The following is a 12,863-nucleotide window of genomic DNA, read 5'->3' as shown; positions in this document are numbered from 1 at the left end:
ATAAGGTCTAAGGTAAATGAATTAAAGCACATTAAGTACTGCAATATTTCAAAGTTGCTTCAATATCTCCTAGGTTTTCTGGGGCAGCACTTCTTTCCTGGAATTGGACCAAAGAAGAAAACATGAAGATGTCACTGTGTTTTTTGGAGTCCATCTTTGTGATCGGGACAGTTCACGTGAGCATTTGTCTCGCTATTTGCGGGAAATCGGCTGCTAAAGAGTGGCACCTGGACCCTATGATCAACCAAATGACCTGGACTCTCAGGGACAACATTTGTGGCACAATTAAGGAGTGTTGGGGCTTTGGTGTTACAGATGCCCCAAAGATGCCTCTTAACTTCCCTCAGATTTGTCCACTTGAGCTGCAGCATGGTGACAAACTGTCACTGGACACCGATGAAATGCTGACTGAATACGGTGTCAGAATTCTCAACGTCTCAAAGGAGAATTTTGAGAGTTGTTCAACAAATGGACTAACAAGTGACCAGTTGGTTTTCCCTCAAAACATAAATGGTAGCAAAGAAGTGGATACAAAGTGGCTCGAGTCTGGTCACCACTATTTTATTGCTTTGCACGATGAAGACACTCAGCTGTGTAAGCATGGCTTAAGGCTCAACGTGCTGGTCAAAACACAACTTTGTCAGGCTTCTCCTAGGCTTTCACTTTGTTCTGGAAAGGGTCTTTGTCGTTCGGACACCTGGGAATGGGCCTATTCATGTCGGTGTCACCATGGCTACTCTGGAAGGTTTTGTGAAAAATTGGATGCTTGCTTCGATAATCCTTGCAAGAACAAAGGGGTGTGTTTGAGCAACAGCTCTGCAGAACTGAAACACACCATGTTCAAGTGCCTGTGTCCTCCACATTTTTCAGGTAAAAACTAAACCCACTTGAAATTCTCTGCAATGTGACTTGCTCATATCTAACATTGATACTCTTACACGAGCACTGTTGTAAATGTGTATGTGATGTATTTCTTCTCATATTTGTTGTTAACAATTGGGCTCCAATGCTTCCAGGACCCAAAACGATACAGAAAATCAATGAATAGAAATCTAAAAGCATAGCAGACAGTTTTGGTGCATAATGCAGAGGAATGAATATAATATCAGTGTAGTTTTCTTTTCTTTTTTTTACCGTCAATTTTTTTTCCTGTTTTTAGGAACAACCTGCTCGGAAATTATTGGAAAGGAAAATTGTGACAGACTGTGTAAAAATGGGACATGTGTTAAAGTTTCATCCATCTCATTCTCATGCATCTGTCGTGCAGAATTCTCAGGTAGGCACTTTTGAAAATATTTCACTTCAAAAGATATCTCGGGAAAAGGTCAAAGCTGAAGATGTTTTTTTCTATCCAAGAACAGCATTTTCATATTGGCTTTAAACGTAAACCTATTTTATTGTATTTGTCATCATACTTTCAGCAACCACTTTAAATCAGACACTTTTGAAGCTGATATTTGTCTCTAAAAAGCTGCATAGCTGCTGGCTTACGGCGCTTGCCGTAGTTTATAAAACACAGGTTTACATCTACCAATGAAAATGTCATTTATATAGTATTGTTTCTGCTGATATGAAAGTTTTCACAAGTTTTTATATTGCTGTGAATTTTCAAATGCTATTCTCTGTCCGGCTTATATAACAAGATTTTAATGGTTGAACTTCTCTTAACAGCTATTAGAACTATTTTTTTTTTCAAATCTGTCTCATTTTCAAAATCACTTAAGCTAACATGCATTTTTGGAATATGAGAGGAAGCTAAAGTAGCAGCAGAAAATGAACACTTATCATTTTAAAGACTTTTAAGTCATTAACAATAGGCAGCTAATTACTGAAAATTGAATTGCTGATAAGAATAGAAATTCATGTGTGCTGGAAATGCTAAATCTGAAAAGCATTTTATAATACGTATGCAAGAAAAGCATTATCTACTTAGAGTAGACAAGGAGGCAAGACAAGACAATTTATTTGAGTTGTAAACAAAAGAGCCATTTAAACTGCTTTGATAGCACTTTCAAGCAAAAACAACTTTTATCTGAAAGTAATAATCTAATGGTCTAAATGGTTACCAGAAACATTAATCAAAGATGTGGGCATTTTGCAGCTTTTTGGGGGTTTAAAAATCTGTTCACATACTGTATGAATTATTCAAATTTAAATAATTATTTTGGTCAACATGAAGTCAATCACCCATTTAATGTATGTAAAAATGCAGAGGGGGAGTCTAACATACACACATGGACAGAGAACCCATATGCTTTGAATTCTGAGAATAAATCATTTAGGATACTACATAAAACATCAGGCTTTCTAAAAATATAAAGCTTGAGGAAAAAGAAAAAGCTGATTGTTAGTGTTTGGCAGTGCATTGACTTCACCCCAAAGACAACACAACATGTCTCATGCTGATGCTGACCCAAATGCTCATTTGTTCACCTGACTTCACCGCACAAAAGTCACAAATCAAGCATGTATCCTTTGTTGCACAATATAGTTAGTATTGCTTCCAGAGAAATCCATCCATTTCGCTTAAAAAACAAAGAAATCCGTAAAAAACTAGACCTCTGTCCTAATCACTCACTGCTAATGAGGTAGCAGAATTTAGCAAACATGACATTAGATTTAATGAAAGTAAATGTAATGTTTTATAGTAATGTCTGCTCATGGCGGAACAATTTCCCCAAATGCCCCAAAAAGTAATGAATAAAGAACTAGAGGTTTTTTTAATGCATCACATTATCCTTACTTGCTACATATACCATACAAATATTAGATTTAGGACATTATCTTTATTGTGATCGTTTCGTCTTATGATCAGGAATTGATTTGTGGAGGGAGGCTTGGCTCTGGGGGTAGAGTGATCGTCAATCACATCCATAGTCTAAAGTGCTAAAGTATCCTTGAGCAAGATACTGAAACCCCAGGCTTTGCTAATGCCTCTGTAGTAGAAGGAATAAATAATTTTGAACGTGCTCCGAGTATCCCGGACAAACATGGAAAAACTTAATTTAACAAACAAAAAAACACAGTTTTTTAAAAACTATTTCCTTATGAATTCTTATGCTATCCTCTGTACGTTCTTTCTTCAGTCATACAAAACACTTAGATGAATGTCTTTTTTTTGCAGAACCACCTTGTGAGAAACCGTCCACTTGTGAACCAAATCCATGCCGAAATGGAGGTATTTGTGAGATGACTCCCACAGGACTGGTGTGCCATTGTTCTGAAAACTTCGGGGGCATCTACTGCGATTCTGCATCCTCTATTGATTGCATGCCAAACATGTGTTACCAAGAAAAAAATTGCGGAGCAGGAGAACATGTGAGGGCTTCATTTTCCTTTTTTCTGTTGTCGCCAACACATTGAAATGAGTGTGGTCTCTTTAAACAGGATCAAATTGTTTGAAAGGGAGCATCAGAAATTGTTATTTTTATCCTCAAAATGAGCATTGATTAAGGGATGGTTTGAATCAAAGAAAGAGTGGGTTTAATTGGCTTGCTGCCCAAATGATCAACAAATAAATAATTTTTAAAAAGGGTCTATGGGGAAAATACACAAAACTGCATACAGATTCAGTAGTCTTGCAGAATGTGTACATTACATTGTTTTTTTCCACATTGTTGGTCACCTTTGATGCATTTTGAAGTTCCACTGAATCTCGGCTAGATACTGAAATGTATGCACATTATTCATAAAAAATACTAATGTCCAGTCATTCATTTCAACATTGACTAAAGAGACAATTTTACCATTAGAGGAAAAAAAGGCAGGGCTATTATTCAGTCATATGTGAAATCCATCCTTGTTTCACGTGGCCTGGTTTCTTCTGCCTGTGTGTCCAGGCCTCACAATGTGTGTGTGCAGATGGTAAAGTAGCCCCAGCATGCAAAAGAAGGCAGCGGAATGTGTGCAGCCCATCACCATGCCTCAATAATGCCACCTGTGTGTCCAGAGGCCATGATTATGTGTGCAGGTGAAATACAAAAAAAAGATACTTTTCCTCCATGCTGGATACAATTTTATCAATTTGTTTTCCCACTTAACAATGAATAGTCTTATAAGATAAACTCAAAAATGTAAGGATATGTATGACCTATAGGGATTAACTGGAAGGATGGTACATTTGAAAAATTGGAGGTTACCATATCTAAGCTTATTTTAAATAGTATGGGAAAAAATCCATCTTTTAATCTTGTCTGTTCTATTGGGTCATGCAGTGTGGATTTGGTTTCCACTCAGTGAACATGGGAGTGAATGATTGTCTGTCTCTGTGCGTCCTGTGGTTGACTGGCAACCAGCCCAGGGTGAAATGTGAAATTTGGTTCAGCTAGGCTAGCCATGACCCTGAACAGAATGAGCAGTGGAGAAAAAAAGATAGATGGCTAGATAGATTTGGTGTTTCATTTCATTTATCTTTTTTTTTTTTTTTTTTTTCCCCAACTTAATCTGTTTTTGACATTTTATTCCGATTCCAATTGTTGATCTTTGTAGAGGCAGAATATTTGCCAAACCTATCAATCTGCAACTCTGAAGAGAAATGCACGAGTCCAGACATGGTGTAAAAATAAAGCTTGTTAGAGCCTGAAGCTTGAAGTGAAATGATTTTATGACACTCACCTACCCTCAACAGATGTCCTCGGGGCTTTTCGGGGAAGAACTGTGAAGAAGTAAATGACTACTGCCGCATGCTCAATATCAACTGTCTAAATGAGGGATTGTGTTTGAGTGTAATTGCCGGATATCAGGTGAGTAATTCAATGTCTCGGTCATAATCAAATACTCCGAGGCCGCATAAATATGTCTCATGTTGCACTTGGAAGAATCATGTGATATTATCTAATACGACATTGATTAGTTTGATGGTGACAGATGCTTCAAATTAGCTGTGCACATTACTGTAATTTTTCAGCCAAATATAAAATGTGAAATAAGTCCTTAGTGTCTTTAACTGTGAATATCCAAGCGCCACACCTGTGCGTCATATGCTGCTTGCAAAAAAAAAAAAGATTACTACATGTTTAATTGGTACAAAATGCTATTATGGTGTGTGTATCTCCACCTGTTGTAGCATCTCAACTCAGTAGAACAACTTCAGGATAAAATACAACTTAGAGCACAGGTGTCAAAGTGCCGGCCCGGGGGCCAAATCTGGCACGCTGCATCATTTTGTGCAGCCCGAGAAAGTAAATCATGAGTGCCGACTTTCTGTTTTAAGATCAAATTCAAATGATTATAGATGTTCGTTACATTTCCTGAATTTCCCCTTTTTAAAAACAATCATTGCAATTTTTTTAATACATTTTTTTCTTTGGTGTTTTTAGTTCAAAAAGCATTTTGTAAAATCTAAAAATAAATATACAAATATTTTCCGTTTTCCACTTTAAAAAATTTTTTTGTTTCCATTTGAAATAAAAAAAAACATGATTAAAAGACATTTTCCATTACTAAGAAAAAAAGCTCATAAACATTGCTTTAGATCTATAAAAATGGACTATTTAGGGCTTTTGATCCAGTTCTTTTAATCATATTGATAAAAAAAAAAAAAAAAAAAAACTACATATTAAATCTAAAATGGCCCGGCCCACGTGAAATGGCGTTGACGTTAATGCGGCCCACGAACCAAGCCGAGTTTGACACCCTTGACTTAGAGTATTGAATGTAAATATTGCATTGTAAGTAAAAATAGAAGTAAAAATATGTTGCCCCTTTTTTTAGTCAGATTCATGCTTTAAAGTACTGTTCAATTTTTGAAAACGGTATCATAAGGTCACTATAATTGTTTGCATGAAGAGAAAGTTTTCTTTTCTTGAATTGATGCCTGGCGTCCATAATCGTAATTATCCTGTTCTCACGGTAGATAATTCTAAGCCTCACCGCCATCATTGAACTGAAATTTACAGTTGTAGAGTAAAGTAGGATTGATGAGTAGCGCATCATGTCAAATGTACTGACATGGTTGATTTGCTGCAGTGTATCTGTAAACCTGGATGGACGGGAGAGTTCTGTCAATATGTGAGTGATGCATGCCTGCTAAAAAACAGCAGTTGCTTGAATGGAGCCACGTGTATTACAACAAGCCAGGTGTCGTCCCCTCCACACTACATGTGCAAATGTCCGGAGGGAATCACAGGTGAGACCACTGTTTATTTTATCAGTTCACACAAGAGTAGTGTATGTATTTGAATGAAGGAAATCGGATCAAAGCTAAAAGAAGTAGGTCAAATCTCAGCAACTTTGCAACATGAAATGCCACTGACTGATTTCTCAAAGACGGAATTGCATTTTGCACATGAACTAGTTATGCTAATTTTATCCTTTAATTTGTAATCGAATGTCATTTGTTTTGTAGCATTGACAGTATGGCTGATGCATTAAATCTGAATGCAACTTCAGCTTCTTTAAAAAATAATGATTTAAGACAATATTTAAGTCAAATCGATGTTTACATGACAGATGACACAACGAGCAGTCATGAATTTAAACCGGATACTGAAAAAAATGATAAAAATTATTTTAAAACTGGCGTATGTTTTTCTAAATTAGAAAAAAAACATTCCATGATGAGAGAAAACTTGTTGACACGAAGTAGCAGATAAACAATCCAAGACGATATACTAAATTACTAGCAGACTTAATATTAATCAATTTAAAGAACGCTAATTAAAGTTCTCCCAAGAACCCCTTCAAGGACTTTTATTCCACTGTATCTTGCCTTGACTTAAATAAAGCTAAACGATGAGACAGAACATGTAGAGGACACGTCAACCTATTTAGGAAGTGTCTGTGACCTCTAGTACTATATACTATATATCATACTGAGGTCAACAGTGCTGTAGAGGTTTAGTTTTCTGCTGCCATGTTTGCAAGAAACAGTGATTAAGTGCCCAGAGAAACGGATTTGCTACGGGCTCAAGGTCTTTTCTGTCACTGACTTCTTACCTCCAACCTTACTAAAGAGACACACAGGGGAAAAATATGACACAGATTGAGACATAATTTTCCTTTGCTGGCCAACATGATAAATAATTCAGCATAATTTTCACAGGCGAGTTCACTTTGTGAAACTTAAGGTGGTATATTATGCTCACAGTGGAAGTTAACATAAAAATGTAAATCTTCCAAAATGTAGATTTTCCAACACCCTTTATATTTGCACTCAAAAAGCCATTTTTAAAGTGTTTCAATATCAGATTTCAGTTTTTTTAAATTGTTTTATAAATACAGATATAGTATTAAACCCTCACAACTCATCTTTCCATAAATCACAAAATTCCCTACATATAGCATTGTACAAAATGTTCCACTCTTTTTACTGCTAAAATCTGCCCCCACTTCAATAATATAAATTGGCTCTCAAACGAGTGATACAAATTTATAATTTTCCATCTTTTTTTTGCCTCTTGAAATTTTGAGTCATACAGCATAAAAAACACGATTTTAATTTCAGCCGTTGGCTTGAAAACTCCCACAGTACTCTATCATAGATCATGACTACGAGTGTATTGCTCACGACAAGTATGGAGGTTTTATTTTGCTTTATTTCACTGGTTGCAATTTATTATCTTGGCTTTGTTCACAAAATTTGAGTCAGCCGGCACATCCACATTTTTCATCCACCAGTACCTTTCCAAATTGCAATTTACTTGTAAGCTTCTTTGGCGGCATACCAAAAACATTTAATGTCTTTATTTAATTGTACACAGAATAAAACAAGAAAAGCTAATAGCTGTAAGAGGTAAATCATATCACAAAACCACTTTTGTATGGCCTCAAGTTTTGAAATAACCTTCATCCATTCTTTTTTTCAGAAAACAACTTGATACTAATGAAGTTACATTTTTACTTATCACCACTCGACACAGGTCATGTTCAAATTGTAAAATGATGACACGAGTGTTACATTGACACCTAGTAATAAGTATTCATGCATTTCTTAGATGTGTAAGTTGAAGCAAAGCATGGCTTACTTTGTGTATAATGAGCTGCAGCATCTACTCTGTGATGATATTAATCTTTGTTTTTCTGCTGTGACATGATAGCGTGTCTGTCATGGCATGGCTATTTTTGCTCCTCCGGTTATTGATGGAGGGCCATTTTGAATTAATAGTCTGCTTTGGAAGCTCCCCTTACCCCCTGCTGACAGAGTACCGTAACAACTCTGTTTCCGAGCTTTATGGGAGCACCAAACAAATAAAAAAAATCATAATAAATAATCAAATCGCTTTAATTTGCATTTTTTAAAAAGAGCAACAATAGTTACATTTTTATTACACAGATGCCTTTTAGTTTCACTTTTGTCTGTTCTCAGGAGCAAACTGTGAAACGGATATCAATGAGTGTCACTCTAACCCCTGCCGGCACAATGGCACATGCTTTGACCGGGTGGGACATTATGAATGCCAGTGTCCCACAGGTAAGTCGTTTATGCCTTTGTGCATTGGTATTTGTATTAGCAATGGTGGCAAGCAAATATGCAACATTTTGCATTTGTATGAGGTGAAAATGGCTTCCGAGTCTTAGCCAGGGACCTCCTGGCCTTTTCAGTGTTTGGTAATCTACGGCGATTGGCCTTTGTCGGTAGCATCCCTCAGATAAAACATAATTTTGCTCAAGGAAATATAGCTAGGGAAATAGACAAGACCTAAATCCTTTTTTTGTCTCAAATCTGCGAATCATCAGAAACAAATCAACTCAGATTTTCAATACTGCCTTCTCTCCCTTGGATTATAGTTGGAGCCCATCACTGATCACTTTGGTCCAGAGACAGGTTCACAACTTTGGACAACTTTGTTACATAACAATGTGTCAAATTCTGGTCCAATGTAAATTAACATTTTATGTGATTTTTGGACCGTGGCAGTAGGGAAGCCACGGAATAGGTTGACCTTTACTCAAAAAGCATCTAAAATTCTTTAAACATGAATGCTTGATTCACGTATTTCAGTGCAAGCCATTCTTCCATCAAGCTGCCTTCTTCTAAAAATAATTATAATGTTTTCACTTGTGCAGCAACAAAAAGCCTGGGGTGCGGCGGACATTATATCTCTGTTAAACAAATTTGCCACGTGATTGACAGCAAAAAGAAATCACAAAGCTCATTAACAGACTCTAATAATGTGTTGGAATTGTGCTAAAACAGCCTGAGACTCATCAAAAAAAACAATCCATTAATCTCTTATTTTGCTACACCGGCTGAGACCTGATTTTAAATTCACAAAATGAAATGGACGAATGCCTCGTGAGAGATTGGTGGTGTTGGCAGGGCACATCGTGTCTCACAGTCCCGTTGACCCCTTTAATAGAGCATTTTACTCAAGTAGATAGACTTTACGTCAATTTCAGAAGAATGTGCCTCACCAGTAATCAGAGTATATAGTAGTTCTTCAACAAATACTTTTGAATGTTATTACACACACTACATATTTAGTTGTAATTAGTACATTTCCCCTTTATTTGGTGCACAAAACCACTATTCTAAGCTGCCAGGGTTGTGAGAAACATGGCTATATTTCGTTAAGGCAGGTTAAGGTTCTTATAATAGTCAGAAATTTTATCAATGGCTTCTACAAAGATGTCATCAATTAGGGAAAGGATTTTGAAATGAAAACAAAAATGTAAAAGTTAAATTTTCTACTCAGGGGTGCAAAACTCTTGAGTGATGAATAATTTAGAGTGCTCACTGGGTTATCCCTGGTTGTAGAGCTTAATGTAAACAAAAAGCGAACGGATACTATAGCCTGTGCACACAAACCTGTGATTTTCTCTTTTCTACCAGAATCACCAAAAGCATTCTTTCCACTGTATTTGCAGGCTGAGTTAATCCTCCATCGGGAATCCCAAAACTCTGAGTAAACTGGTGCTAGATATGTGAACACATCCACGGTTACAAAATTCCACAGGGCAAACCTTCTCCAGTCTAAATCTCATCTTTTATCTCAGTACACTTAAGCCTCTTACTCTCACATGCATCATGTGCTGCACGTACTCATGGTGGAGTTCCGTAAAGCAAGTTCCAGTTGTAAGAAAATAGACCCTTGGGTTCTGGACACTGCTACAGAATAAAATCTTACATGACTCAGTTTATATAAGGCTCACCTGTAAGATGTGTGCTGTTAAAAAACAAATAGACGTCCACAATAGCTTGTTTGGGTGGAAAATTTCATAAACACCCTTCAACATAAATGGAATTTAATGTATTTTTCATGAGCATGCCTGACTCTTTACATTGTGTAACTTGTTATGCAACTTTTTATGTTAAAACCATGTTGACAAATTAGCGCAGATGATCAGTAATAGCAAGCAAGCCATTGTTGTTGTAGTTGTCACATTCAATGAGAAGCAACGTACACAGCATTATTCTTAAAATCGACATGCTATTATGTTCTTTACTCTACACCTGGCATGCATTTGTGTATCTTAACTGACTAACTGACACTTAATGATGGAAATACATGAAACTACTGTCATCACTATTGTGTTCCACATCTTTATTTAAGTATACAATCAACAGTTGAACATAGTAAAACATTTACAAATCTGCACAAAGCACTAATACGGCATAGGAGACGTGCCTCGGTTGTGGAATGGCAAATACATTTAATAGAAGTGTCCTTCACACCATTCTTTGTCTGTGCTGAGCTCTGAATAACAAGTAAGAAAAAGCACTGGCTCAAAGAAACTTCATGAGTCTAAGGCTAAGCGCTTTGTCTCTGGATGTAAACACTATATATATATACGTATGATGTAAGAACATGTTTTGTCACAGGCGACAATGTTTCAAATGTTAAAAAAAATGAAATATCCAGTTACTAATGTACATGTGACAACATGTCAAATGCCAGAGATTTGTTTTTTAATTAGCCCTAAATGTACATTTGCGTGGAGATGACATGCAATACCATAGAAATTTTATGTTTGCTAATTATCCCGCGATGTGTAGACAAGGTCATAAAGAGGGGCCAGCCAACCTTCTCGTGATTGGATGGTGCATTAAGTACTCTGGATGAGGCAATTATTGTATTTAATATCCAATCTCCTCTTACAGGTTTCCTTGGCAACAATTGTGAATTGGACGTAGATGCTTGTGCACTTAATAACACGTGTCCACCCAAGACTCATTGTTTGGATCTTTCTGATAAACTTAAATATACCTGCCGGGTCCCCTGCCCCACAAACCTCCAGGTGGGTCAAATGTCTTGGCATGTATTTAGTTCTCTCATGTTTGTCGCCATTCTGAATGCCATTTCATACTATATGATGGAGTATTCTACCTGTCAAGAAATAGTGACCTTGAGCTAGGTCTACCATGTTGTTTATTACCTTTTTGTGTAATTAAAACTAACTGTTTTGAAAAGAAAATTCCATCAACAGTAATCTATCATTAACATTTTCAAAAGGTAAAGACTCTTCAAAAGGAATGGGCTGCAACAAACTACAAAAAGATGAATAGACCATTGGGGAGACTTAGATGACAGATTTTTAGTCCGTGTTGAATGGCTTGTCTTCAGTGATATGTATGTAAACCTTTTAGCATTTAAAAAAAAAACACACACGCACACAGCATGACAGACTTTTTTTCATTATTTTTGTTAGTGAGCTCTTGGGAGCTTTTGCCCTCAATGGTCATTGATCTTGTCTTGTAAGACGTGATTTAGATGCAACATGAAATAGCACGGATCAGTATTCATGAGTATCATGTCCCGGTAATGATGCTCATTTTCCGGCTGTCAGGAAGAAAGAAAATATTAGAAGCTGTAATAAGAAATAATACACTGAGCCCTGACCTGTGCAATGTTAAATATCACATACAATACAAAATGTGAAGATGATCAACACACTTTCTAGATTTATCAAACGACTTTCTCTTCTTTCATCAGCCATGTGCCAATGGAGGCCGTTGTGTGTTGAATAGCGGAAACAGCTATTCGTGTATCTGTAGCCCTGGTTGGTCGGGCCATAATTGTCGCACAAATGTCAATGATTGCGTGCAACATTGGTGTCAAAACGGTGCCACTTGCGTGGATGAAATCGATGACTATAGGTGAGTGTTCACATCCCAAACATCTTTTTGTTACCAAGGCACTGCGGTGTCAGAGATATGCTATTAACTATCCTTTCCTGTCTCAATTAAAATGGTTAATCATATACTCTAGAGCAGGTGGTTCGCAGGCCGCTTTAACGTCAACTTGATTTCACGTGGGCCGGACCATTTTAGATATAATATTTAGATTTTTTTTATATAAATTGATTAAAAGAACTGGATTAAAAGCCCTGAATGTTCAGTTTTTCATAGATCTAAAACAATGTTTATTTTAGCTTTTTTTTAAATATATTTTTAGATTTTACAAAATGATTTTTGAACTAATAACACGGAAAAAAAATGATTACAAAATTACAATTATTGTATTAAAAGGGGGAAATCAGGAAATTTAATATACATCTATACTCTTTTTTTTTAAATTTAAATTTGATCCTAAAACAGAAAGTCGGCACTCATGATTTACTTTCCCGGGCCACACAAAATGATGCGGCGGGCCAGATTTGCCCCCCGGGCCACCACTTTGACACCAGTGCTCTAGAGCAATAACAAATTATTCTCATCTGTTTCTAGCTGCCTATGCCCCACTGGATTTTATGGTTCCTTTTGTGAAAAGGACATCGATTACTGTGAGGACCATGACTGTTCCGACCATGGCGTTTGCGTGGATCAGGTGTTGAACTTTACCTGCCGTTGCACTCTTGGATTTGAAGGGCCCTTGTGTGAAAAGGAAACCGATGAGTGCAACGTCTTCCCATGTCTAAATGGAGCAACATGTGTGGATCTCATTGGTGATTATCGATGCCACTGTCCCTCAGGGTTCGAGGGT

At 36.8% G+C, this 12,863-nt stretch overlaps 1 protein-coding gene across 5 annotated transcripts in view; it reads left to right on the top strand.

Moving 5' to 3' along the window:
• Positions 1-12,863, top strand: part of eys (eyes shut homolog) — a 201,395-nt gene that overhangs the window by 108,673 nt on the left and 79,859 nt on the right. For all 5 annotated transcript variants that reach the window (XM_077612551.1, XM_077612553.1, XM_077612552.1 and 2 more), the window contains 10 exons: positions 74-870; positions 1,160-1,276; positions 3,125-3,318; positions 3,840-3,970; positions 4,628-4,742; positions 5,968-6,127; positions 8,306-8,410; positions 11,042-11,178; positions 11,874-12,037; positions 12,608-12,861. In XM_077612551.1, coding sequence (XP_077468677.1) covers positions 123-870; positions 1,160-1,276; positions 3,125-3,318; positions 3,840-3,970; positions 4,628-4,742; positions 5,968-6,127; positions 8,306-8,410; positions 11,042-11,178; positions 11,874-12,037; positions 12,608-12,861 — 2,125 coding nt within the window. In that variant the 5' untranslated portion in view covers positions 74-122. The remainder of the gene's footprint in view (positions 1-73; positions 871-1,159; positions 1,277-3,124; positions 3,319-3,839; positions 3,971-4,627; positions 4,743-5,967; positions 6,128-8,305; positions 8,411-11,041; positions 11,179-11,873; positions 12,038-12,607; positions 12,862-12,863) is intronic.

The sequence above is a fragment of the Stigmatopora argus genome, chromosome 11 (assembly GCF_051989625.1).
Source record: "Stigmatopora argus isolate UIUO_Sarg chromosome 11, RoL_Sarg_1.0, whole genome shotgun sequence".
NCBI lineage: Eukaryota > Metazoa > Chordata > Actinopteri > Syngnathiformes > Syngnathidae > Stigmatopora > Stigmatopora argus.
Note: the sequence above shows the minus strand (reverse complement) of the source record. Positions and strands in the feature narration are given on the sequence as shown.